The sequence below is a fragment of the Pseudopipra pipra genome, chromosome 30 (assembly GCF_036250125.1).
Source record: "Pseudopipra pipra isolate bDixPip1 chromosome 30, bDixPip1.hap1, whole genome shotgun sequence".
NCBI lineage: Eukaryota > Metazoa > Chordata > Aves > Passeriformes > Pipridae > Pseudopipra > Pseudopipra pipra.
The window spans coordinates 949,368-972,126 of record NC_087578.1 but is presented as its reverse complement, the minus strand read 5'-3'; the positions used below and the strand labels follow the sequence as shown (position 1 = coordinate 972,126).

Below are 22,759 nucleotides of genomic sequence, written 5' to 3'. Positions count from 1 at the left end.
CAGCCCCGGGACTTGGAGGTGCGGTACCATCCGAAGCCATCATGAGGGTGCCGATGCCTTCTCAAGAGTCCCAGTGGCTTCGCAAGGGCCCTGGTGCCATCCTGAGGGGCCTGGTGCCATCCTGGGGGTCCTAGTGCCATCCTGAGGGTCCTGGTGTCATCCTGGGGGGCCTGGTGCCATCCCAGGGGCCTGGTGCCATCCTGAGGGCTTCGGTGCCATCCTGGGGGTCCTGCTGCCTTCCCCAGTGCCCTGCTGCCTTCCCAAGGGTCCCAGTGCTATCCTGATGGTCCCAGTGTCTTCCCGAGGGTCCCAGTGCCCTCCCGTGGTTCCTGGTACCATCCCAGGGGGCCCCGTGCCATCCTGAGGGTCCCGGTGTTATCCTGAGGGTCCCAGTGCTTGCCTGGGAGCCCTGGTGCCATCCCAAGAACCCCAGTGATGTCCTGAGGGTCCCAATGCCATCCCAATGATCCCAGTGCCATCCCAATGATCCCAGTGCCATCCCAACGATCCCAGTGTTCTCCCAAGGGCCCCAGTGCCTCCCTGAGGGTCCCAGTGCCTTCCTCAGTGTCCTTGTGCCTTCCCAAGGGCTCCAGTGACACCCTGAGGGTCCCAGTGCCTTCACAAGGGTCCCAGTACCATCCCAGTGATCCCAATGCCATCCCAATGATCCCAGTGCCTTCACAAGGGTCCCAGTGCCATCCCAATGATCCCAGTGCTTTCACAAGGGTCCCAGGGCCATCCCAATGATCCCAGTGCCTTCACAAGGGTCCAGTGCCATTCCAATGATCCCAATACCATCCCAATGATCCCAGTGCCATCCCAGTGATCCCAGTGCCTCCCCGAGGGTCCTGGTGCCTGCCCAGGGTCCCTGGTGTGCCCCCAGCCCAGAGCCTCCTTCCCCCAAGCCCCCTCGGCAGCTGCTCCATTCCCGCAGCTCCTTCCCGGCGTTTGCCCTCCGCTGTCCCAGCCCTGCTCCATCCAGGGCTCCCCGGAGCTCCGGGGCTGCCACAGCCACCCTTTCCCCCCTCTCCTCGTCCTTCCCGCACCAGCAGCAGCTCCCGGGGCTGCGGCGCCGGGATGTGCTGAGCCTGCAGAACATAATTCCAAATGGCAAAGGGAAGAGACTTTTTATAGCTCTGGAGCTCCCAGCTCTGAAAGCGAGAGATCCGTGTGCTGGTCCCCCCCAGGGAGCAAAGCTCTGCAGGGACTCTGGCACCGGCAGAGCCAAAGAAACCCCACACGAGGGGGATGCACGAAGCATTTCCACCTCCCAGGAGCTCCCAGCTAAACCCAGCTCCCCGCTGGATCCTGCTGCAGCTCCAGGCAGGTGCTGACAGGAGTTTGGGAGCAGAGCTCGGGGATCCTCTTTCCTGCACGAGCCTCATGTCCAAACACTCCGGACTCCTGAAAGCACTCGAAGACAAAGGGAACTACAAGTCGTGCCAGCCCTGCAGGAACACGCTGGACTTCCTTTATCCTCCCTCCAAGCTCAAATGAGCTCCTTGGCAGAGGAGGCCGTGCCGGCTCCCTGAATTTAAAGGTCGCCGAGCGCCTGGTGAGAAAACGTGGCTAATAAAAGGCACAGAAACAAGAGCAGTGCCAGCAGATTAAATTCCCCTCACAAGACGCTGAGCGCGGGGCTCGGAGCCCTGCAAAGGTCACTCGGTACGAGGCACCTTCAGAGACACCCAGGGCAGAGCAGCTGGGAAGAGATGAATAAAAGCCCACGGCGTGCAGAGCCAGGACGTCAGAGGAGGGGAGGCCCGGGGTGTGTGGGGCACAGTGGGGTCCTGGCCCGGCTCCTGCAGGCCCCAGGTGAGGACTCTGGACCCGGCTCAACGCCGCAGTCCCGGCCCGCCGTGGTCCCGCGGCCAAACCTTAATCCTGGAACCGCCGCTGAGACAAAGCAAGTGGGACACTGTGTGACATAAACAGGGACCTGCGGGGACATTCTTGCTGTTTCTGGGACAGCACGGGAGGGTGCAGAGCCAGGAGGGAACGGGCAGTGCCCTGTTCTGAGCGCTCGGCGAGTCCAGCAGGCACCAACCCAACGGCAGCGACGCACCGGAGCCGCAGAGCAGGGAGAGCATCTCCCCTCTCCTCTCCGTGTTTATTGCCAGTTTAAAAGCACAATGCCCCTCAGAGACCCGAGTGGGGGGCACGGGGAGCCCTGCAGCACTCCAGCATTGCAGAATTCCAGCCCAGGCAGGATCAGTGACCGCTGGACAACGCTGGCCTTGAGCAAACACCGCCAGCTCCAGAGGAGCAGGGGGACACGTGGCACCTGCCTGGACAAGGGGCAAGTTTCACAGGCCCAGCGTGAGGCCCCAGACCTCTGTCCTCTCCTATACCTGTCGTGGATCACATGCCCATTCCTGCCCCTGTGCCAGCGGGCAGTTTGCAGCATCCCCACGGCAGGGAAGGCGTGGGACCCGCTCCTCAGCTCCCGGCCAGTCCCACGTGGGAGCACAGAGCAGGCTAAAAGCACAGGCTGAAGCGAGCCAGAGAGGGCAAAGTGTGGCTGTGGGTCGTTTATTTAACAGCAACACGACCCAGGTGCCCTGTACCCACCCCCTGGCTCTGCAGGTACAAGGCAGGGGGCACAGAGACTTGGGGGCAGTTGGTCCCTGCAGTGCCAAGCCCCAGAGGATGAAGTGGGACAGGGAGAGAAGTCAGGAATTCGCACAGGCAAAGCTGTGACAACAGGGGAGTTCCCCGGGGCAGGGGCCAGGTGGGATTGCGAGAGCAAAAGCTCTGAACAAACAGGGCCCAAAGTGTCCCTCTGGAGCTGTGGAGCAGCACTGGGTCAGCAGGAGCAGCTGGGGGTGGCTCGGGAAGCAGCACATGGCAGGGTGGCAAGGAATGCCATTGCCTGGCACTGGTGCTGCTTAGAAAGAAGGTTCTCAGCACCTCTGGGAGTCCTGAGGAGCTTTGCTCAGCGGGTGGAGCCTGGCAGGGGACTGTGCCCTCTCCACCAGGCAGGGAGGCCAAAAGCAGCAGCAGCAGCAGCAGGCAGGGAAGGGCTGGTGCCACCCAAAGTGGCCCCGCGGGGCTAAGAGGGAGGACTTGGGGCACTGTTTGTCCTCCCAGCCCGTATCAACCACGACAGAGTCCTTCCCAGAGCTGAATCCATCACAGCAGGAGGAAGTGGAAGGAGGAAGATGCTCAGTCCCGCTCGGGGCAGACCTTAGAGAGCGGCAGGAACTAAACGAGCCCTTCGCAGAGAGAGGGAGGTCAGCAGGTACCTCTGTGCCAGGCTCAGGCTGGCAGTGTCCAGGGCTGGGGCAGGGACCCTCTGCCCTTCCAGCACCCTGCCAAGGCTCCCAGGAGACCCGGACTCCTCACAAAGCTGTGGCAGCAGGTCGGGCTGGGGTGGGCAGGAGTCTCTGGCAGAGAGAGCCCCTCACATGTGCTCGGGGTGGTTCTGGAGACACTTGATGAAGTCAGTGACAGGTTTGCCCTCGTAGCAGATCCGATACACGGCGGCGAAGAGGGGGAACCTGTGGGCAGACGGACACAGAGACACCACAGCTGGCAGGGTCGGAGCACCTCAACTGCCGCCCTGACGAGCAGGAGCAGGTGGGACAGTGGCACTGGGCCCCATCCAGCAGGAATCCTGCCCGGCTGGCATGATGTGGGCAGTGCACGGATCGCCCTGAACAGCTGAGACACCAAGGGGGGGTTTCCCCTGCTGCTGCAGGAAAGGGTCGCAGCCCCAGCCCGGCAGATTCCAGCACTCACTTCTCCACCACGTTCTTGCTCTTGAGGATCCGATGCAGCTCAGCAGACGTCTGGGGGCCCTGCAGCTTCTGCCCGTTCAGCATCTCCTTCTCCAGCTGCTCGATGGACTGAAACAACCCAGCAGTGAGGAGCTGGGCCTGCAACCCCGACCATCCCACCCCGTCCCTGAGGGCGTTGTCCGAACCCTCCTGGAGCTCTGGCAGCCTTGGGGCTGTGCCCACTGCCCTGGGGAGCCTGGTCAGTGCCAACCACCCTCTGGGGGAAGAACCTTTCCCTGGGATCCAGCCTGACCCTGCCCTGGCACAGCTCCACACACTCCCCCCTCAACACCAGCCGCTCCCAGCCCCGCTCACCTTCCCCGTCTTGGCGAAAGCCTCGGCGACCTTGCGGTTGCGGCCCCCGTAGCAGGTGGTGATGAGGTCGGCGACCCCGCAGCTCTCCAGGAAGGTGGTGGGGGTGACGGGGCCCTTGCAGAAGAGTTTGGCAAAGCCAATCATCTCCATCAGCCCCAGGCGGATCACGGCGGCCTTGGTGTTGTCGCCGTAGCCCAGCCCGTCGCAGAAACCGGCTCCCACGGCCACCACGTTCTGGAAAACAGCGGGAACGTGGAGGGATCTGTTCCCAGCAGAGCTCAGGGCTTTGCTGTGCCCACGATTTGGCTCGTGTGGGGATCCTGAGCACAAGCTCCCGCCTGTGCCAGTGCCCATCATCCCTCCGAGCAGCTGGACAGGACAGGTCCCTCCAAAGTCTGGCCTTTGCCTCAAAGGTCTCAGCAGCCACAGTGGGGTCCGTTCCCCTGGCAGCCTCTCCCCTGGCAGCCTCCTCCCCAGAGCTCCCTGCAGAGCCCTGCAGGCCTTCAGGCTCCGCTGGCCAAGCCCTGCAGACCCACCTTGAGAGCCCCACAGATCTCCACGGTGTCGGCTTCCTGCACCACCGACACTCGGAAGTTGGGGGTCTGCATCAGCTCCTTCAGCATCTGCCCGTACTTCGTGTTCTTGCAGCCTGAGGAGACAAAGGGAGGAGGAGGAGGAGGAGGAAGATGATGGGGAAAAACCCCGAGGTAGGACCGTGCTCTCCCCTGCAGCTCATCCAGGGACAGGAACCTATTGCCCAACCGATGGACGTGGCCAAACATTTGCAGGTCCCCCAAGAGCCAGGCACACACGGCCTGACAGATAAGCACCGCTCAGCCTTGGCACTCCCAGGGACAATCCCTGCTGCTTCATCAGGCAAGACACAAATGACCTGCCCAGTAGGTTAAAGGCATCTTCAAAGGCTGCAGATTTGGGGTTGGAGCCTGGGGTCCTGTGGGGGTCCTGTGTGTTCCCAGGGGCTGTGGGCTCTGTTCCACCTCCCCAGCCCCCTGCCCAGCGTGCTGGCTGTTGTTTCACTAAACACAGACCCTTTGAATCCCACAGCCCCTAACCCAGCAAGCTGTTGTGTTGGTTTTGGCTCTGTGGACAGTTCCCAGCAGTGTGGGGGGTGTTGGAACAGCCACCAGATCAACGTCCAAGCAGCCCTGGCTGGGCAATAATGTGAGATCCAGGTGAGCATCCCGTGAAGCCCAAGGAAATGAAGGATGGAACTTATTCCCCAAGTGCCTCATGGTGTCCACCCCTTTAACTTGTGCCAGGCACGGTGCTGGCAGGAATGTTTTGGCCACACAGCTCTGTTGTTAATGAAACAGTGATCCCATCATAAACCCTGGGAATGAGCTCAGCCAGCTCCTGGGGAATCTCCTGCCTTCCCAGGGAAAAGAGCCAGCTCAGCCAGCAGTTTGAGCTGCACTGTGCCCCCCACTTTGCCTCTCATCACAAACGAAGGCTGCTAACGAGGAGGGACGACGGCTCCTTACCAATGGTGGTCTCACAGAACTTCTCATCTGCCACCTCATTGGCAAGGTTGGCCCCCATGAGCACGGTCATCTCTATTCCCAGTTTCTCATGGATGATGTCCGAGATCAGCCTCAGCCCATCTGGTCCTTCGTCCACGCCCTGGGAGACAACCGAGGACAGAGGTCACAGAACCACCGAGTCAATCAGGTTGGAAAAGACCTCTGAGATCACCGAGTCCAACCTCTGAGTGATCACGAAGTCCAACCTTTGGGTGATCACCACCTTCTCAAGGAGACACGAGCCCCTCCTGGACACCTGCCCCCGACCCCAATCCTGCCATTCCCTGTCCTGCAACGCTCCCACTGTGATCCCGCCGCGCTGAGCTGTGCCCTGCTCCTCACAGATCCCCCACGTGCTCTCACCCTTCCCCACCAGCACCTCCAAACCCCCACGAAGACTCTGCCCCCACCCTCCCCACATCCCCCCATCACCCCAGAGCCCATTTCCGCCCCCAAATCCCAGGATTCCCTTTGCAGCCCCTCCGAGCCGGGCTGCTTCCAGCTCCTCCCCGCCTCGGCTCCCGCTCCCACCTTGATGAGCGACATCCCCACGGCCTCTTTCTTCACGTGGCCCTTGAGCTGGTCGCAGATGCTGCCGATGAACTGGTGGGGCACCACGAACAGGAGCACGTCGGCCCCCGCGCAGGCTTTGAGCAGGTCCGGCTCTGCCACCTGCACGGGGACCGGGAAGGGAAGGAAGGGCCCGAAGTCACCTCACCGAGGTCCCTGCCAGGGCTGGCAGGGGCTGGAGAAGGGCTGGAGCAGAGCGGGATGGTGCCAGCTCGGAGGCAGCCACATGGCCTCCAGCCCAGCCCGCAGGACGCCAGAGAGGGGGGGACACAAAGGTGGGCAGCGAGAGCAGCCAGGGCTGCAGCTCATCCAAACGCGGCTCAAGGTCAGTGGGAGGGGGTCAGCGAGCCCCACACATCCCCTCCCTTCCACCCCAGCAGCCCCCCAGAGCCATCAGCTCTGCCCCCGGAGCCATCAGCTCTGCCCCCCGGAGCCACCAGCTCTGCCCCCGGGAGCCACCAGCTCTGCCCCTCGGAGCCATCAGCTCTGCCCCTCGGAGCCACCAGCTCTGCCCCCGGAGCCACCAGCTCTGCCCCTCGGAGCCATCAGCTCTGCCCCTCGGAGCCACCAGCTCTGCCCCCGGAGCCACCAGCTCTGCCCCTCGGAGCCATCAGCTCTGCCCCTCGGAGCTGGCAGCCCCCACACCCACCACGTTGGGGGGCAGTTTGTGCCCGGGCAGGTACTTGACGTTCTCGTGCTCGGCGTTGATGATGTCGGTGAGGCGCCGGCCGCCCACCTCCTCCTGCAGCACCCACATGTTCACCTGGCTCTCGAAGCCGCTCAGCCGCGCCGCGTTGGCACCCACGATCTTGGCGATGGCAGAGCCCCTGCGTGGGCACAGCGGGGCCGTGGCACAGGGGGAGCACAGGGCACGCGGGAGCCCAGGGCACTGGGGGAGCACAGGGCACGGGGGAGCACAGGGCACCGGAGAGCATAGGGCACCAAGGAGCCCAGGGCACCGAGGATCTCAGGGCACCGGGGGAGCACAGGGCACCAGGGATCCCAAGGCACCGAGGATTCCAGGGCACCGAGGATCTCAGGGCACTGGAGAGCCCAGGGCACCGGGGAACCCAGGGCACCGAGGATCCCAGGGCACCGGGGGAGCTCAGGGCACCGAGGATTCCAGGGCACCAGGGAGCCCAGGGCACCGCTGCTCGCCCTGGGACCTGGTGCCACCGGGGAGCCCAGGGCACCGGGGGAGCACAGGGCACCAAGGATCTCAGGGCACCAAGGATCTCAGGGCACCAGGGGAGCACAGGGCACCGGGGATTCCAGGGCACCGAGGATCTCAGGGCACCGAGGATCTCAGGGCACTGGAGAGCCCAGGGCACCGGGGAACCCAGGGCACCGGGGGAGCTCAGGGCACCGAGGATCTCAGGGCACCGAGGAGCCCAGGGCACCACTGCTCACCCTGGGACCGGTGCCACCGAGGGATCCCAGGGCACCGCTGCTCCTCCTGTGACCGGTGCCACCGGGGGGGACAAGGGACCGCGCTGTGCTGGCCGGGGGGGACCCGGGTGATCCCGGCGTGCTCACCAGTTGCCGGAGCCCACGATGCAAACCTTCTTGCCACCCATGGTGGTGCCAGGACCGGGGCGCTGCGGGAGCCGGACCCGCCGCCCGCTATTTCAAGGGCGCCCCGGAGCAGGGGCGGCCCCCGGCCCGCCCCCGGCCCCGCCTCGCCCCGGGGGCACCGCGGGCACGGCCGGGGCTCCGCGCTCGGGGGCAAAGTGCAGAGACCCGGAGTGGGTCGGATCCCCGGCACAACCGGGAGTCACTCGCTGAATCGCAGAATCGAGGAATACCCCGAGTTGGAAGGGACCCGCGAGGATCAGGATCAGCCCCGACAATCCCACTCTGTCCCTGAGGGCATTGTCCGAACCCTCCTGGAGCTCTGGCAGCCTTGGGGCCGTGCCCACTGCCCTGGGGAGCCTGGTCACTGCCCGACCACCCTCTGGGGGAAGAACCTTTCCCTGAGATCCCCCCTAAACCCTCCACGACACAGCTCCAGCCCTTCCCTGGGTCCTGTCCCTGCTCACAGGGAGCAGAGACCGGAGCTGCCCCTCGGGAGGAGCTGCAGCCCCCGAGGAGGTCTTTTTGTGCCTGCCGAGCCTCTCCCTCCTTTTCTGCATAAAAGCATTTCGTTCTGTCCTCCTAAAAGTGCCATTTTGCCCCCAGGTAAGGAGTCAGAACCACCTGGTGCAGGCCCAGGACTCAGCTCCTGCCTCAATCACAGCCTGAGGCAGCAGCTTTTTCCTCCTCACAGAGGATCCTTTCCTTGCCCCAGGGGCTCCCAGGTTTGCTGCGAGGCATTTGCAGTTCTATAAACCACCAGGGCAAAGAGAACAATTCCCCTTTTGCATCATTTTAAACCCTTGCACGTAAATTTTAATACACTTTCCTCCAAATTCTGCCTGAGTCCCCATGGGCCTGTAACAGGCTGCCACAGCCCAGCAGAGTGGGCACTGGGCAGTTCAGGATTTATTAGCCCTGGCCACTGGATTTCCAGTTCTGCTCAAGTTACTTTGTTTAGCACAAAAGCACTTTTGCAAAGGCTTAGCAGAGTGTGCAAACCAGGAGATCCCTCTACGGAGGGCTCGCTATAAAAGGCCAAAATATGAGGAACATTTTCTCTCCAGTCACTTAACCCAGCTGGCTTTGAGAAGAAAAAAAAAAGGGAAGAAAGTGGAGATAATCCTGTCCTGTCACTGGAGTGTCATCCCCCAGCACGAAGGAGGAGGACAGCTTCCTTCACAGGAGTCTTTTATTAAAACTGGGTGACGTCTACAAGGATACAGTACAAAAAAAAAACCAAAAAAAAACAAACAAAAAAAAGATTTGGTCCATGGAAAAAAACCGTAAATATTCAGTTAAGAAAAGCAGTTACTCTGCAACAGCTACGTTCGCCTACGCAGGACTCAGCATCCCTCACGTGGGAGTACCCTGAGGAGGCAGGGGCTGCTTCTCCAGCACCAAGCCCTTCACCCCAGTACCACAGAGGAGCATTTCAGGAGGGCAAAGGAGAGTCTATTACTCACAGACATGTAGTTACACAGACACGAGGAGCAGCAGGGCCACCCAGGTGCTCACAGCAGCCCCCTTGGAGGGCTGGGCAGGAACGGGATCCTGCAGCCATCCCAGGGGAGTCAGACCAACTCTTGAGTCCATTTGCATTGTAGTCCCGAGCAGAAACACCAGGGTTGGGGTGAAGAGGAGCCTGACCACCATTAATTCATTCCATGAAGAGGCCTCGGGGCTGCTGCTCCCCACAGCAAATCTATTTGTACATTCCTGAACCATGCTGGGCCCTATGGCAGCCCCGTGACCTAAAACTCGACTAAAAACCACAGGAGCTTCGGCATGGAAACACCTGCTAACTCACATATGCTTGGAAAAATGTCCATTCCCCAGGACTGTCCTGTTCCACACGAAGGAGCCTCTGGTCCCCACAGCAAGTGACACAGGACAACTGCCCCAGAGCAATGAGCCCACAGCACTGTGTCCATGCACAGCTCCAGGCAGCTGCTGCATCCAGGGAAAACAAGCAGCCACGTGGTTTGCTGGGAACCCCCGTGTAGGTGTCTGAAGGGCAGGGAGTTGCATCACTCCAAGCTTCCAAAGCCCTGCAGGAAGCCAAAACCTCCTCTCCCTGTGACCCCAGCCCAGGACAGCCCTGTCACAGAACACGAAGGGAATGGACAGGGGAAAAAGGGAGAAGGGAAGGAGCAATTCTCTACACAGTCCAGTAACTTCCTCGAGGAGGGGAGTGACCTGTGGGGCAGCCCCAGTGCAGCAGCACCCTCTGAGGAGGGGGGTCAGGGCAGGGAGGTATGTCAGCCCACGGCATCCTGCCCACGACAGCGCCTGGCACGGGCTGTAAAACGTGGCAGGGAAGAGCCCAGCCACACCTTAGAGCAGAGCCAGGCTTCCAGGGTGCCACAGGGGCACTGGGAAGGGCTGGGAGGAGGCTCCAAGTCAACTCTGGCTACCGGGGACACTACGGAGTCACGGGGAGGCTCCTGGAAGCCTTGGGGGCTGACAAGGCAACAGTCAGGAAGAGAACCAGGTAGAAATGTGTGCTGGGTGCAGCCTGTCTGCTTGTCACACCCCACGAGAGCCCCGCTGTCCTGGACTTGCCCCCAGCAGGGAACAACGCCAGGAGGAGGAACAGGGGCCTCGCTGCTGGAGTGGGATCCTGGGAGCTGGGCCAGCGAGCTCTGCAGCTCTGTCTCCACAACCAGCCGTGCTGCTGGGCAGGAGCAGGGCAGCCCTATGTGTTCCTGATGCCCAGGGCCTGCTCCAGTTCCTGCCGTCGCTGCTGCACCTGCAGGAGAAGCCAAGGCTGTAACTGCTGCTGGGGCAGCACCACAGCACCCAGCTGGCAAAGGCTGGGCTCAGACTGGGACCCTTCCCCTGGCAGAGGGCACCCCGAGGAGTGACAGGCAGGGAGAGGGTCCCCTGCTCGGGGACACCCACCTTGGAGTAGAAGTACCGGCACACGGCCTCCTGCGCCCAGGGCTGGAAGTAGAACTCGGCTCTCCGCTCCTCCTCGGGGTTGCCAACGACATCAGTCATTGTCTGCAGAGCACAAAGGGACACAGCAGCAGCTCAGGGAGTGCAAAAAGCTCTGGCTGTGCCCAGCAAACCCTCCCCTTTCCTCTCAGAGCGCTCAGGTCACGTTCTTGTGCTCGACTCCAATTCCAGTCTCGCTTTCCGAGCAGGAAATTGCCTCTCTGTCTCCCTGCAGGAGCTCTCTGTAATGAGGGGAGCGTGTGACTGGATCCACCTTCCACACAAGACAAAGCTTTTTACCTTCAAGTCCCGGCACTGGGACTGGAGCCAGTCGTTGATGAAGCCCTGAGGGTCCCGGGCGAAGCTCAGCATGAACTCGCGCTGAGTCTTCAGCTGGTTGATGGTCTCGATGGTTTCGTGGATCTGAAGGGCACAAACACAGGAGTGGAGCTGCTGGATGAGGGAAAGGTCACAAACATCAAAAAGGCAAATTCTGGCTGACTTACACCTGTCAGAGGACTCTCAGTTCCCAGTTTCCTGCCCTAAATATTCCCCAATTTTCCCACGGACCGTTTGCTTTAAAATTTACACTCCCAGGTGCAGCCACCAGTTTGTAAGCACTGCTCACCCTGCTCCAGCTTCCAAACACTCCTGTCCTGTCCAGGTTCACCTGCTGCAGAGACAATTCCCTGCCCAGCTCCAAGCAGAGCAGAGCCCAAGAAGCTTTTCCTACCTTGTTATCCAGAGCAGCAATTTCCTGCTGACTGGCTGTGGAGAGCAGAAAGGAATTCATCTGGGTTTTCAAGGTGTCATCCACCTCCACATCAATGTCATAGCAGGCTGTTTTCTTCTGGTCATTTGGGTCAACACTGGGGACACCCACAAAAAGGCAGAATCAGGGAGCAGCTCGAGAAAGGAGCCAAAATGAGTTAGTAGGTCAAGAAAAAAGGCAAAATCTGGGAGCAGTCCAAATGGAAGTGGCTCAAGGAGCAAATGCAGCTCCTCTGGGATGCTGCAGCACGTGGACTGCAGGCAGGGACAGGGACAAGCTGTGCCAGTGTCAGCCTCAGTCCCAGCAGCAGCAAAGCACTGGGAGTGATGGCTCCAGGCAGGTTTCTGTCCATGGCAAAGGACAGCAGGGATGTGGGAAAGCCTCTGGAAAAGAGGGATGTGGTAACAGAGGGTGTGGTGACAAAGAGATGACAGGTTAACACGGGAGCTGCTGCTAAAACCAGGAGGTATCACACCATCCCCCTGTGATCCTTCCTCACCCAGCCCTTCCTGGGAAGGGGAATCCCCGTGGAGCAGCCTCACCTGATCACGTGGTTGATGATGATGGGCTCGGGGGGCATCAGCAGCGCGTGGAGCCTCTGCGGGATTTCGGAGAACTTCATGCGCTGGGACTCGAAGATCTGGGGCAGAGACGGGGGCTGAGGGGGGGCTCAGGGGCAGCCACCCCCTGCCCATCCCACCCAGCCAGGGCAGCTGGGCCAGGGGCTGCTCCAGGGCCCCCTCACCTGCTGCAGGTACTTGTCACAGATGACGAACTCCCGCTCGTGGGGGTCCTGCAGCTTGTGGGTCTTGATGTACTGCCAGAGGGCCTGGATGATGACGGGCCGGGTCTGCGTGTGGATGCCCAGCAGCCGAGCCAGGCGGGGGTCCAGCTTGAACTGGGGGGGCTGCATGAGGAGCACAGAGGGCTGAGATGGTGCCAGGCACTGGTGAGGTGGTGCCAGGCACTGGTGAGGTGGTGCCAGGCACTGGTGAGGTGGTGCCAGGCACTGGTGAGGTGGTGCCAGGCACTGGCGAGATGGTGCCAGGCACTGGCGAGATGGTGCCAGGCACTGGCGAGATGGTGCCAGGCACTGGTGAGGTGGTGCCAGGCACTGGTGAGGTGGTGCTAGGCACTGGTGAGATGGTGCCAGGCACTGGTGAGGTGGTGCCAGGCACTGGTGAGATGGTGCCCAGCACTGCTGCTCCCAGCACGGGACCGTGGAACAGTTTGGCTTGGAAGGGACCTTAAAGCCCACCCAGTCCCATCCCCCTGACACCTTCCCGCTGCACCAGGTTGCTCCAACCCGGCCTTGGGCACTTCCAGGGATCCAGGGGCAGCCACAGCTTCTCTGGGCAACCTCAGGGTTGGAATTTTTCCCCCCTGCCTCACCTGGTAATCCAGCATCAGCAGGACGGTGCAGCGCACGTTCACGTCCCCCGGCCTCTTCACCTGGAAGCCGTCTGTCTCCTGAGTCGTGGCAGTCCTGTGCCACTGGGACAGGAGAGGGGATTCAGAAACACCCCCAGGTGTGGTGCCTCCCCCTGCACCCCCTCTGCTCCCGCTGAAGCTTCTCCAGTAAATCCCACCCGCCCGGAGAAAGCTCAGATTATTCCCACTTAGGGCTTGAAACGGGAGTTAAAACGTTTATTCAGACCCTCAGCAGGGGAGAGGAAAAGCTTAAGGGAGGATTCAAAGAGCTCCTGGCTCCCAGGAACCTCGGGGATCCCCAACCTCCCAGGTCACAAGTGCTGCACACAAACCCCACCAGCTGAAACACTGCCCCACGTTCAGACACAACACAGCAAAAAGCAGCTCACCTCTACTAGGTGATTGTCAGGGCCATACAGGTCTTTATCAAGTTCAATGACCAGAGATTTAAAGAAGGACGAGAACTTTCTTTTCTGCTTGGTGGCATCGTATTTGGACAGAGCAGACTGCAAGCAACACAGGGAGGAAGAGGGGTTAGGACAGCAAGTCTGAGCATTCAAGCACAGCCACCGTTGCATGACAGCTCCTGTGAGTTCTGAACACCTGAATTCACCAACGTGGGCTCGAAAAAAATCAAAGTTTCCAAGTCAGGAAAAGGTTGGAGTTAAAGATGAGCTGGCGGGAGAGAAACCCCTCAGCGGGTACATACAGTGCCAGGGCCCTGGTTCTCAGAGCTTTGGGGACACTGAGCTGCTCTCACCAGGGATTCTCACAGCTCTAAGAACTTTGGACAACTCATAGTCCTGCCATGGGGATACCCATCGGTCTCCAGGCCGGGCTCTCGCTCTCGTCACCACCAGACTCCTTGGAAAACAGAGACGGGAGGAGGAGATCAAGCCCCAGCTGTGCTCTCAGACACTAAGAAACTTGCTTTCAGTGCCAATCCCAGAGCCAGGGCCTCCTCTGAGGTGGGGTGTTTGCCACTTACGTCCTCCAGCAGCCTCCCTTCCACCCGCAGCTCCCAGGAGGCCACGGTGCCCTCGCCGTCCTCCGCGTCCGACTTGGCCGGGTTGAAGGTGTTGGAGATGAAAATCCGCAGCTTCCGCTTTTGCTGCCGGGAAAAAGCATCACCTCAGCCTCAGCTCTCACCTCCAGGGCTCCCTCCTCCTGCTCCAGGCCTTGCCAAAACTCAGCTCAGTGTTTTCAGCTGCCTCACTTCCCCCCTTTCCTGAGTGGCTGCTCCCCCTCCCAGAGCGCAGGTTCCCGACATTCCACACTCCCAGGACACGAGGAAAAGCCTCGGCTCAGCCTCAGCTCTCACCTCCAGGGCTCCCTCCTCCTGCTCAGGCCTTGCTAAAACTCAGCTCAGGCCTTGCTAAAACTCAGCTCAGTGTTTTCAGCTGCCTCACGTTCCCCCTCTCCCAAGTGGCTGCTCCCCCTCCCAGGCTGTGCCCAACAGGTTCCCGACATTCCACACTCCCAGGACACGACCCCTCCGTGCCCTCCTGCTGCCTGGAGCCTCCAGGAGCCTCCACCCCCTGGCTATTTGCCCTGCACTCCCCTACCTTGATGGGGCGTTTCAGAGCCTCCTGGATATCCAAGCGCTTCCTCATGATGGTCTGGTCCAGCTTCCTCTCGAAGGCCAACAGGTCCATGTAGGCTTGGGATTCGGGCACCAGCTCCCGGATCTGCAGCCAGGCAAGGATGGGAATTCCCATCAACCAGCTCCCCCAGAGTGCCCCAGGCTCCCTCACCTCCCCCCTGGCTCCCACTCACCCGCTGAGGGAGGATTTTGTCTGCCATCTTCTTCTTCTTGGCGCTGCCGGGGGAAAGAGGCACAAACAGGTGGGAAAACGGGAATGGATCTGGCCACGGGAATTCCCAAACCTGCAGCACTGACTGAGCAGGGACTCACCAGTTACCTGAGCCTGCCCCAGTGGGACTCACCAGTTACCTGAGCCCTGCAGCACTGACTGACCTCAATGTTTCCCATCCCTCTGAGCACTTGGAAAGGGGGTTACATTCCTTGGAAAAGGGGTTACATCCCTTGGAAAGGGGGTTACATCCCTTGGATAGGGGGTTACATCCTTTGGAAAAGGGGTTACATCCTTTGGAAAGGGAGTTACATCCTTTGGAAAGGGGGTTACATCCCTTGGAAAGGGGGTTACATCCCTTGGAAAGGGAGTTACATCCCTTGGAAAGGGGGTTACATCCTTTGGAAAGGGGGTTACATCCCTTGGAAAAGGGGTTACATCCCTTGGAAGGGGGGTTACATCCCTTGGAAAGGGGGTTATATCCCTTGGAAAGGGGGTTACATCCCTTGGAAAGGGGGTTACATCCCTTGGAAAGGGGGTTACATCCTTTGGAAAGGGGGTTATATCCCTTGGAAAGGGGGTTACATCCTTTGGAAAGGGAGTTACATCTGATGCCCTGGGATGCCCATCATGCCTGGGCCCATGTCCCCAGTAGCCTCGGGACATCCCCACTGCCCCAGGATGGTCTCAGGATGCCCAGGGATGTCCTGGGATGGTCCCACTGCCCGCAGATGTCCCGGGATGGTCCCACTGCCCGCAGATGTCCCCGCTGTCCCAAGAACGCTCTGTGACATCCCTGCTGCCACAGGATGTCCCCACTGCCCCGCGGATGCCCTGAGATGTCCCTGGATATCCCAGCTGCCCAGGGATGTCCTGGGATGTCCCTGCTGCCCGGGGATGCCTCGGGATGCCCTGAGATGTCCCCTGTGCCCACAGATGTCCCCACAGCTCCAAGAACGCTCCGGGATGCCCCTGCTGCCCTGGGATGTCCCGGGATGTCCCAGCCGCCCCAGGATGCCCCCAGGATGCTCCCGGGATGTGCCCATACCCCGGGACGCCCCGTTTCCCCCCGTCCCTTACTTGTGGTTGCGGTTGGGCACCGCCTGCGGCTGCACCTGCTGGAGCTGCTGCGGCGCCGGCCGCTTGCGGGCCTGGTCCAGCCCGGCCTGCGCCAGCGCGGGCCGCACCGCGGGGCTCCCGCCGTAGCCGGGCGGGCCCATGGCCGGGCCCTGCGGCGCCAGGCGGCCTCCCGGTAACATCCCGGGGCGCTGCGGAGAGAACACACCCGGTCAGCGCCCGCCGCGCCCGGCCCCGCGCCCCGCCCCGCGCCGCCCCGCCTCACCGGGTAGGCGGCTCCGGGCAGCGGCGAGCGGTACAGGCCCTGCCCCGGCGCCGGGCCCATGCGAACCGCCCCGCCCGGCGCGCCCGGGCCCAGCGCGGCCCCCGGAGCGGCGCCGCCGCCGCCGCCGCTGGCGGGCCCCGCCTGGAACCCGGCCCGCGCCGCCATCTTGTCCCGCACAAAGGGAGCGGAGCCGGAAACGACCCCGCGCGCCGCGCGCGGGCACGCGGGGAGGGGCCGCCCCCAGCCCCGCCCTCCGCCGGAGGCGCCCCCTGGCGGCGGGAGGACCGCGGGGAGGACCGAGGGCGAAGGGATTTGGGGTGGAAACAGGGGTGGGATTGGGGGTGTTGGTCCTGCGGGATTTGGGGTGGGAACAGGGTCTGTGAGGGGTGGGATTGGGGGTGTTGGTCCTGCGGGATTTGGGGTGGGAACAGGGTCTGTGAGGGGTGGGATTGGGGGTGTTGGTCCTGCGGGATTTGGAGTGGGAACAGGGTCTGTGAGGGGTGGGATTGGGGGTGTTGGTCCTGTGGGATTTGGGGTGGGAACAGGGTCTGTGAGGGGTGGGATTGGGGGTGTTGGTCCTGCGGGATTTGGGGTGGGAACAGGAGTTTGGGGGCACAGGATCCAGAGGGATTCGGGGATGGGAACAGGGTCTGTGAGGGGTGGGATTGGGGGTGTTGGTCCTGCGGGATTTGGGGTGGGAACAGGGTCTGTGAGGGGTGGGATTGGGGGTGTTTCCCTGGTGGCTCAGGGTCTGTCCCTGAGGGATGAAGGGCTCCAACATCCAGACATGGCAGGGACATCTCTCAGCATTCCGGGATCAAGCTTAAGGAGGCACAAATGTCCATTCTCATCTCCCCTGGGGTCCCACAGGCAGCTCCACGGGAAAGGCCACTTTTTGCAAGTATTAACATTAAGTTCCCATTCACTGGAGCTCAGAGAGAGAGGAGGGACACAAACCCACAGCACATTAATTAAACAATTAGTGATGATCAGCTGACGAGGGCTGACTCCAGCTCGGGGGGTCCCAGCACGGGGAGGACGTGGAGCTGCTGGAGAAGAGTCCAGAGATGCTCCAAGAGGATCAGAGGGATGGAGCAGCTCTGCTGTGAGGAAGGGCTGGAGAATTGGGATTGCTCAGCCTGGAGAAGGGAAGGCTTTGGGGTCACCTCGTTGTGGCCTTCCAGGACCTGAAGGGACCCTGCAGGAAAGGGGGGGAGAGACTATTTCCAAAGGAGTGCCAGGACAAGGGGAATGGGTTCAAACTGCCAGAGGGCAGGGGTAGGTGGGATATTGGGAAGAAATTCCTCCCTGTGAGGGTGGGGAGGCCCTGGCACAGGTTGCCCAGAGGAGCTGTGGCTGCCCCTGGATCCCTGGGAGTGTCCCAGGGGAGGTTGGACAGGGAATGTGCTGAGCAGGGAGAGCAGGGGCAGCTCTGGCTGCAGTTCATGGGGTTCATTAACACCCTCCTGGGCTTCTCCTCTCCTGCTCCCATTCAAATCCCTCCCCGTGGCCTTTGCAGCTCCAGCTGGGGCCAGGAGGGATCAGAGCTTTGTTCTGCTTGAAATGCAAAACACTCCTCTGCCATTTCCAGGGGCCACGGGGACAGGAGCAGAGCCAAGGGACTGGGAGGGGCTGGCATTTCAGTGTTCCCTGCCCACTCCCACCCCCTGTTATTCCGTCTCCACGGGGTCCTCAGGGCCTTTGTGGATGCCCAGGCTTTGGTCTGGTCCTTCTGCTCTTTGAAGCTGAGGGTTTTTAGGACACTGGGTGTGTTCCTGCAGGGGTTGTGCTCCAAGTGCCACTGCCGGGGTTAACCCGGGTGAAATTCCAGCTGGTGGCTCCTGCTGGATCCCAAACCAGGGAGGTGTTGGAGCTGTCAGGGATTAACAGCTCTGTGTGGGTGTTAATTCACCTGCCTGTGCTGGAGGACACGGCAGCTCCCACCCTCCAGCCCTGTGGCCCTTGGGATGAGTTCCCAGGGCAGGACAGGTCCTGGAGAGCTCACTGAGGTGCCCACATCCCTCAGGATGAGTTCCCATGGCAGGACAGGTCCTGGAGAGCTCACTGAGGTGCCCAAATCCCTCGGGATGAGCTCCCATGGCAGGACAGGTCCTGGAAGAGGGGTTGGAGCTCACTGAGGTGCCCACATCCCTCAGGATGAGTTCCCATGGCAGGACAGGTCCTGGAAGAGAGGCTGGAGCTCACTGAGGTGCCCACATCCCTTGGGATGAGTTCCCATGGCAGGACAGGTCCTGGCAGCAGTGCTGGAGCTCACTGAGGTGCCCACATCCCTCAGGACGAGTTCCCATGGCAGGACAGGTCCTGGCAGAGGGGCTGGAGCTCACTGAGGTGCCCACATCCCTCGGGATGAGTTCCCAGGGCAGGACAGGTCCTGGCAGCAGTGCTGGAGCTCACTGAGGTGCCCACATCCTTCCTTTCTCTCGGCTCCAGGATTTCCAGGAACATCCTGGAACGAGCCCGTCCCCCCTCAGCTCCTCAGGGAGCACTTCCAGCAGCTCAGCAAGAGAAAGGCTCGGCCTGGAGGGGGGTTTATATCATTTATATCATTCTTTATATCGTCGTTGAGAGTAGCAGGTATTGATGTACAATGCATCTGTCATCTTATTGTGCTTCCTATGAAAATGTGTGTACATAGTACAGATACCGGAGAGAATTCCACACTTTTTATACACTTTTGAAGGCATTCAGAGATCAGTAACAGAAATAAAAAATAAAATAAAATAAAAAATAAAATAAAATGGCACAAGAACAAGGCCTAAACCCTACTTGGATGGGTATCTACACTGGCATGATGCATATAGAGGTATATATATATATATGTACACATATATATATAGTCATATATATTATATATAAGAAATATAAAATGTGGATGGCGTAATAACAAAAGAGTGTCTTCTCCAGGTCAGATCCCAGCCCCATCTTTAACAGCTCCAAGGGGGGAAGAAAAGAGGGGAGGAAGAAAGCAAATAAATAAATAAATGAAAGGCCAGGTGGAAACACCAGGGAAAAATCCATAAGAAAATTTATGGATGTGGCCGACCTGTGGCTGACCTTCCCTCCCCCCCCAGTTCCTAATTTTGGTCAGGAAGCAAATAATAGGAATTAAAAAAAAATAAAAATGGCAGAAATTAAAAAAAAAATGGCAGGAATTAAAAAAAAATGGCAGGAATTAAAAAAAAATGGCAGGAATTAAAAAAAAATGGCAGGAATTAAAAAAAAATGGCAGGAATTAAAAAAAATGGCAGGAATTAAAAAAAAATGGCAGGAATTAAAAAAAAATGGCAGGAATTAAAAAAAAATGGCAGGAATTAAAAAAAATGGCAGGAATTAAAAAAAACCCCAAAGCTGCAGCTCGGAAACCAAAAAATTACTGAACAGACTTATTGCAAAAGCTCTTAAAAGATTTAAGTAGCACTTGGGCCCGGGGGGGCTCTGGCCTGGTCTGTGGGGTTGGGGGGGGCCAAGTGCAGACCCCAGAGTGAAGTGAGGGTGATGGAGGGGTCAGAGGGGGGGCAGAGACCCCCAGACCCCCCCCCGGGAGGGGCAGCGAGGCCACAGACCCCCCAAAAATCCCCTGGGCAGCTGAGTTTGGGGGGGCTCGGGGGGTGGGAGCTGCTCCCGGGACCAGCCTGTGAGCCCTGGTGGTGTTGGGGCTCCGGTGCCCACCCGGTGCCAAGGGGGTGTCCCTCTAAAGGGGGGTCCCTTCCCCCTTTCTCCCCGGGCAGGGCTGGTGCTGGGGGGCTGCCCGGGGTGCCCTGGCAGCGGGGAGGGCTGGTGGGACGGGGCTGGCACTGCCCAGAACCCGGGAAAAGGGGCAGGGTGGGCTCAGCATCGCCCGGGCTGGGGGTCCACAGAGCCACGGGGGCACCTCCCGAGTCCCCCCTGGTGCCCCCAGGGGCTGATCCCGGGGTGGGTGCCAGGGAAAATGTTCTGGAGAGGGGCAGCTGCTGCGTCCTGGTGCACGTGGAGTGCCCAGGCCAGGGTGGGCACCGGTCCTGGGGGACACTGAGGCTCTCCGGGGACCCCCAGCCAAGCCCTGGGACCCCTCCACAAAAATCCCCCCCCCCGGGCACGGGGGGTCCGAGGCATTGGGAGCGGGATGGGCATGGAGACGCTGGCGGACAGACGGACAGGGCTGTGGATGGACACCATCCTCTTCTTCTTCCTCCTCTTCTTCTTCTTGGCTTCTGGGTTCGGAGTTAAAAAGGCCGAGGGGAGCCGGGGTTGGGGTGGGGGGGCCGGGGCTGGCCCTGCCCCGGCCCCTGTGCGTGTGTTGTGTCGTCCCTCGAGTCTCTGGGCGGGCGCGGGGGCATCGCCCCGACCCGGGGGGCACTGCCCTGACCCGGGGGCATCGCCCCGACCCGGGGGCATCGCCCCGACCCTGCCCTGCCCTGCCCCGCCGGGCGAGGCCGTCGCTCGCGTCCGTGTGTCCCTCGGTGCCGAGGAGGGAGCGAGGGCCCCGGGGCCGCGTCCCCCCTCCGGGGGAAGGGGCAGCTCCGCACGCAGGGCTTTGGTAGCTCAGGTTGTACATCCAGTGACGTCGGGGTTAGCAGGTGAAGTCCTCGAAGGTGCCCCGGGCCGGGTGGTGAGGTAGGATGTTGGCTGCGTACGTCATCCCTGCCGGGTGCCCCCGGATGCTCTCGCAGGGGTTCTGGGGGGTGACGGGACGTTGGGGTCACTGGTTTCGCCCAAATCCCCGCAGAGAGCGGGACCTGGCTCCCCACAGCACGTGGGACTGGTCCCGCTGCTCCTTCCCCAAGTGCTCCTCGAGCTGGGACCTCCCGTCCCATGGCACCTCCTGGGCAGCCCCAAAACAGTGACCCCACAGCTCCTCCCAGGCAGCCCCAAAACAGTGACCCCACACCCTGCAGCCCCAAAACAGTGACCCCACACCCCACAGCACATCCTGGGCAGCCCCAAAACAGTGACCCCACAGCTCCTCCCAGGCAGCCCCAAAACAGTGACCCCACACCCCACAGCCCCAAAACAGTGACCCCACACCCCACAGCACCTCCCGGGCAGCCCCAAAACAGTGACCCCACACCCTGCAGCCCCAAAACAGTGACCCCACACCCAGGGGCTCCTCCCAGGCAGTCCCCGAGCTGCAGGGGGGCCCAGCAGCCCCCAGGGTGTCCCCAGCAGCCCTGGAGTGTCCCCAGCATCCCCCAGGATGTCCCCAGCATCCCCCAGGATGTCCCCAGCATCCCCCAGGATGTCCCCAGCATCCCCAGGATGTCCCCAGCAGCCCCTGAAGTGTCCCCAGCAGCCCCCAGGGTGTCCCCAGCTCCCCCAGGGTGTCCCCAGCAGCCTCAAGGTGTCCCCAGCAGCCCCAGGGGTGTCCCCAGCATCCCCCAGGGTGTCCCCAGCATCCCCCAGGGTGTCCCCAGCAGCCCCAGGGTGTCCCCAGCAGCTCCCCAGGATGTCCCCAGCAGCCCCCGGGGTGTCCCCAGCTCCCCCAGGGTGTCCCCAGCTCCCCCAGGGTGTCCCCAACAGCCCCTGGAGTGTCCCCAACAGCCCCTGGAGTGTCCCCAACAGCCCCTGGAGTGTCCCCAGCATCCCCCAGGTGTCCCCAGCAGCCCCCAGGGTGTCCCAACAACCCCCAGGGTGTCCCCAGCAGCCCTGGAGTGTCCCCAGCAGCCCCAAGGTGTCCCCAGCAGCCCCCAGGATGTCCCCAGCAGCCCCAGAGTGTCCCCAGCATCCCCCAGGGTGTCCCCAGCAGCCCCCGAGGTGTCCCCAGCAGCCCCTGGAGTGTCCCCAGCAGCCCCCAGGGGTGTCCCCAGCAGCCCCGGGGTGTCCCCAGCCCCCCAGGATGTCCCCAGCAGCCCCCAGGGTGTCCCCAGCAGCCCCCAGGGTGTCCCCAGCAGCCCCAAGGTGTCCCCAGCAGCCCTGGAGTGTCCCCAGCAGCCCCCAGGATGTCCCCAGCCCCCCAGGATGTCCCCAGCAGCCCCCAGGATGTCCCCAGCAGCCCCAGGGGTGTCCCCAGCAGCCCCAGGGGTGTCCCCACCACTCACGTGGCGCTTCACGTCGTCCATGCTGAGCGCGACGCCCTTGTCCGTGTTGTTCCTCTTGTGGTTCTTGCGGCACTTGCCCCTCCGGCACAGCCGGTGCTTTATCACCTGCCAGGGCCACGTTTTTCAGCCTCATTGAGGCTCGGGGGCTGAGCCCTTCCCCACGCCCCACGGGGTGCTCTGGGGTAACCCCCGGGCGGGGTGGGGCGAGGGGGACGCTCACCTCGTAGGCGTAGTCGAAGAGCTCGAGCACCGTGAGGATGCTGGCCCCGATGAACAGCCCCATCTGCCCTCCAATGTCACCTGCAGGGGACATGGAGCCGTCAGGGTGGCAGAGGGAGCGGGGAAAGGGCACAGGACTCGTGTCCTGCTCCTCGTCCCCACCGCGGGCACATCCCGGCGCCTCGGGAACGGGGCCGGGGCGACGGGGCCGACGCGGGGCCACCTCGCCGGGGAGGGCACCGGCCAGCCCCCCCCCCACTCACCCAGCAGACCGGCCACCTCGTAGGCCTTCTTCTGCTCGATGGTCTCGTAGTTGAGGGCCTCGAAGAAGATGTCCAGCACCAGGATGTTCTCCCTGCGCAGGACACAAAGTGGCACCGGGCTGAGGGTCTGGGAGGGGGCGGCAGCGGGTGCCACCCCCCTGCCACG

The 22,759-nt window shown here is 61.6% G+C and overlaps 3 protein-coding genes across 5 annotated transcripts in view; all 3 read right to left on the bottom strand.

Annotated features, from left to right (window-relative positions):
* Positions 1-2,053: 2,053 nt before the first annotated feature.
* On the bottom strand, positions 2,054-7,869 carry GPD1 (glycerol-3-phosphate dehydrogenase 1). Its single transcript, XM_064638845.1, has 8 exons — positions 7,742-7,869; positions 6,855-7,032; positions 6,167-6,307; positions 5,597-5,735; positions 4,631-4,743; positions 4,095-4,328; positions 3,742-3,848; positions 2,054-3,500 (listed from the first exon to the last, which is right to left on the bottom strand). Exons 1-8 carry the CDS (start codon positions 7,780-7,782, stop codon positions 3,404-3,406), a joined length of 1,050 nt encoding a protein of 349 aa, XP_064494915.1. The 5' UTR covers positions 7,783-7,869; the 3' UTR covers positions 2,054-3,403.
* A 1,082-nt stretch (positions 7,870-8,951) lies between these two features.
* On the bottom strand, positions 8,952-16,256 carry SMARCD1 (SWI/SNF related, matrix associated, actin dependent regulator of chromatin, subfamily d, member 1). The gene is made up of 13 exons (XM_064638842.1): positions 16,077-16,256; positions 15,815-16,002; positions 14,697-14,739; positions 14,486-14,608; positions 13,909-14,031; positions 13,310-13,426; positions 12,882-12,983; positions 12,235-12,396; positions 12,032-12,129; positions 11,451-11,586; positions 11,018-11,140; positions 10,682-10,783; positions 8,952-10,529 (listed from the first exon to the last, which is right to left on the bottom strand). Exons 1-13 carry the CDS (start codon positions 16,239-16,241, stop codon positions 10,476-10,478), a joined length of 1,536 nt encoding a protein of 511 aa, XP_064494912.1. The 5' UTR covers positions 16,242-16,256; the 3' UTR covers positions 8,952-10,475.
* A 2,363-nt stretch (positions 16,257-18,619) lies between these two features.
* Positions 18,620-22,759, bottom strand: part of ASIC1 (acid sensing ion channel subunit 1) — a 34,073-nt gene continuing 29,933 nt past the window's right edge. For all 3 annotated transcript variants that reach the window (XM_064638904.1, XM_064638905.1, XM_064638903.1), the window contains 4 exons: positions 22,594-22,685; positions 22,332-22,411; positions 22,112-22,216; positions 18,620-20,751 (listed from right to left, as the gene is read on the bottom strand). In XM_064638904.1, the coding sequence (XP_064494974.1) occupies positions 20,647-20,751; positions 22,112-22,216; positions 22,332-22,411; positions 22,594-22,685 (382 nt within the window). In that variant the 3' untranslated portion in view covers positions 18,620-20,646. The remainder of the gene's footprint in view (positions 20,752-22,111; positions 22,217-22,331; positions 22,412-22,593; positions 22,686-22,759) is intronic.

Coding starts and splice junctions, on each gene's coding strand:
- SMARCD1 (XM_064638842.1), bottom strand. CDS start 16,241: ATGGCGGCGCGGGCCGGGTTCCAGGCGGGGCCCGCCAGCGGCGGCGGC. Junction 11,587..12,031: donor ATCATCAACCACGTGATCAG/GTGAGGCTGCTC, acceptor GGGTGTCCCCAG/TGTTGACCCAAATGACCAGA. Junction 10,784..11,017: donor CCCAGTGCCGGGACTTGAAG/GTAAAAAGCTTT, acceptor TGTGCTCTGCAG/ACAATGACTGATGTCGTTGG.
- GPD1 (XM_064638845.1), bottom strand. CDS start 7,782: ATGGGTGGCAAGAAGGTTTGCATCGTGGGCTCCGGCAACTG. Junction 6,308..6,854: donor ACAAACTGCCCCCCAACGTG/GTGGGTGTGGGG, acceptor GTCCCCGTGCAG/GTGGCAGAGCCGGACCTGCT. Junction 3,849..4,094: donor CTTTCGCCAAGACGGGGAAG/GTGAGCGGGGCT, acceptor GGGTTGTTTCAG/TCCATCGAGCAGCTGGAGAA.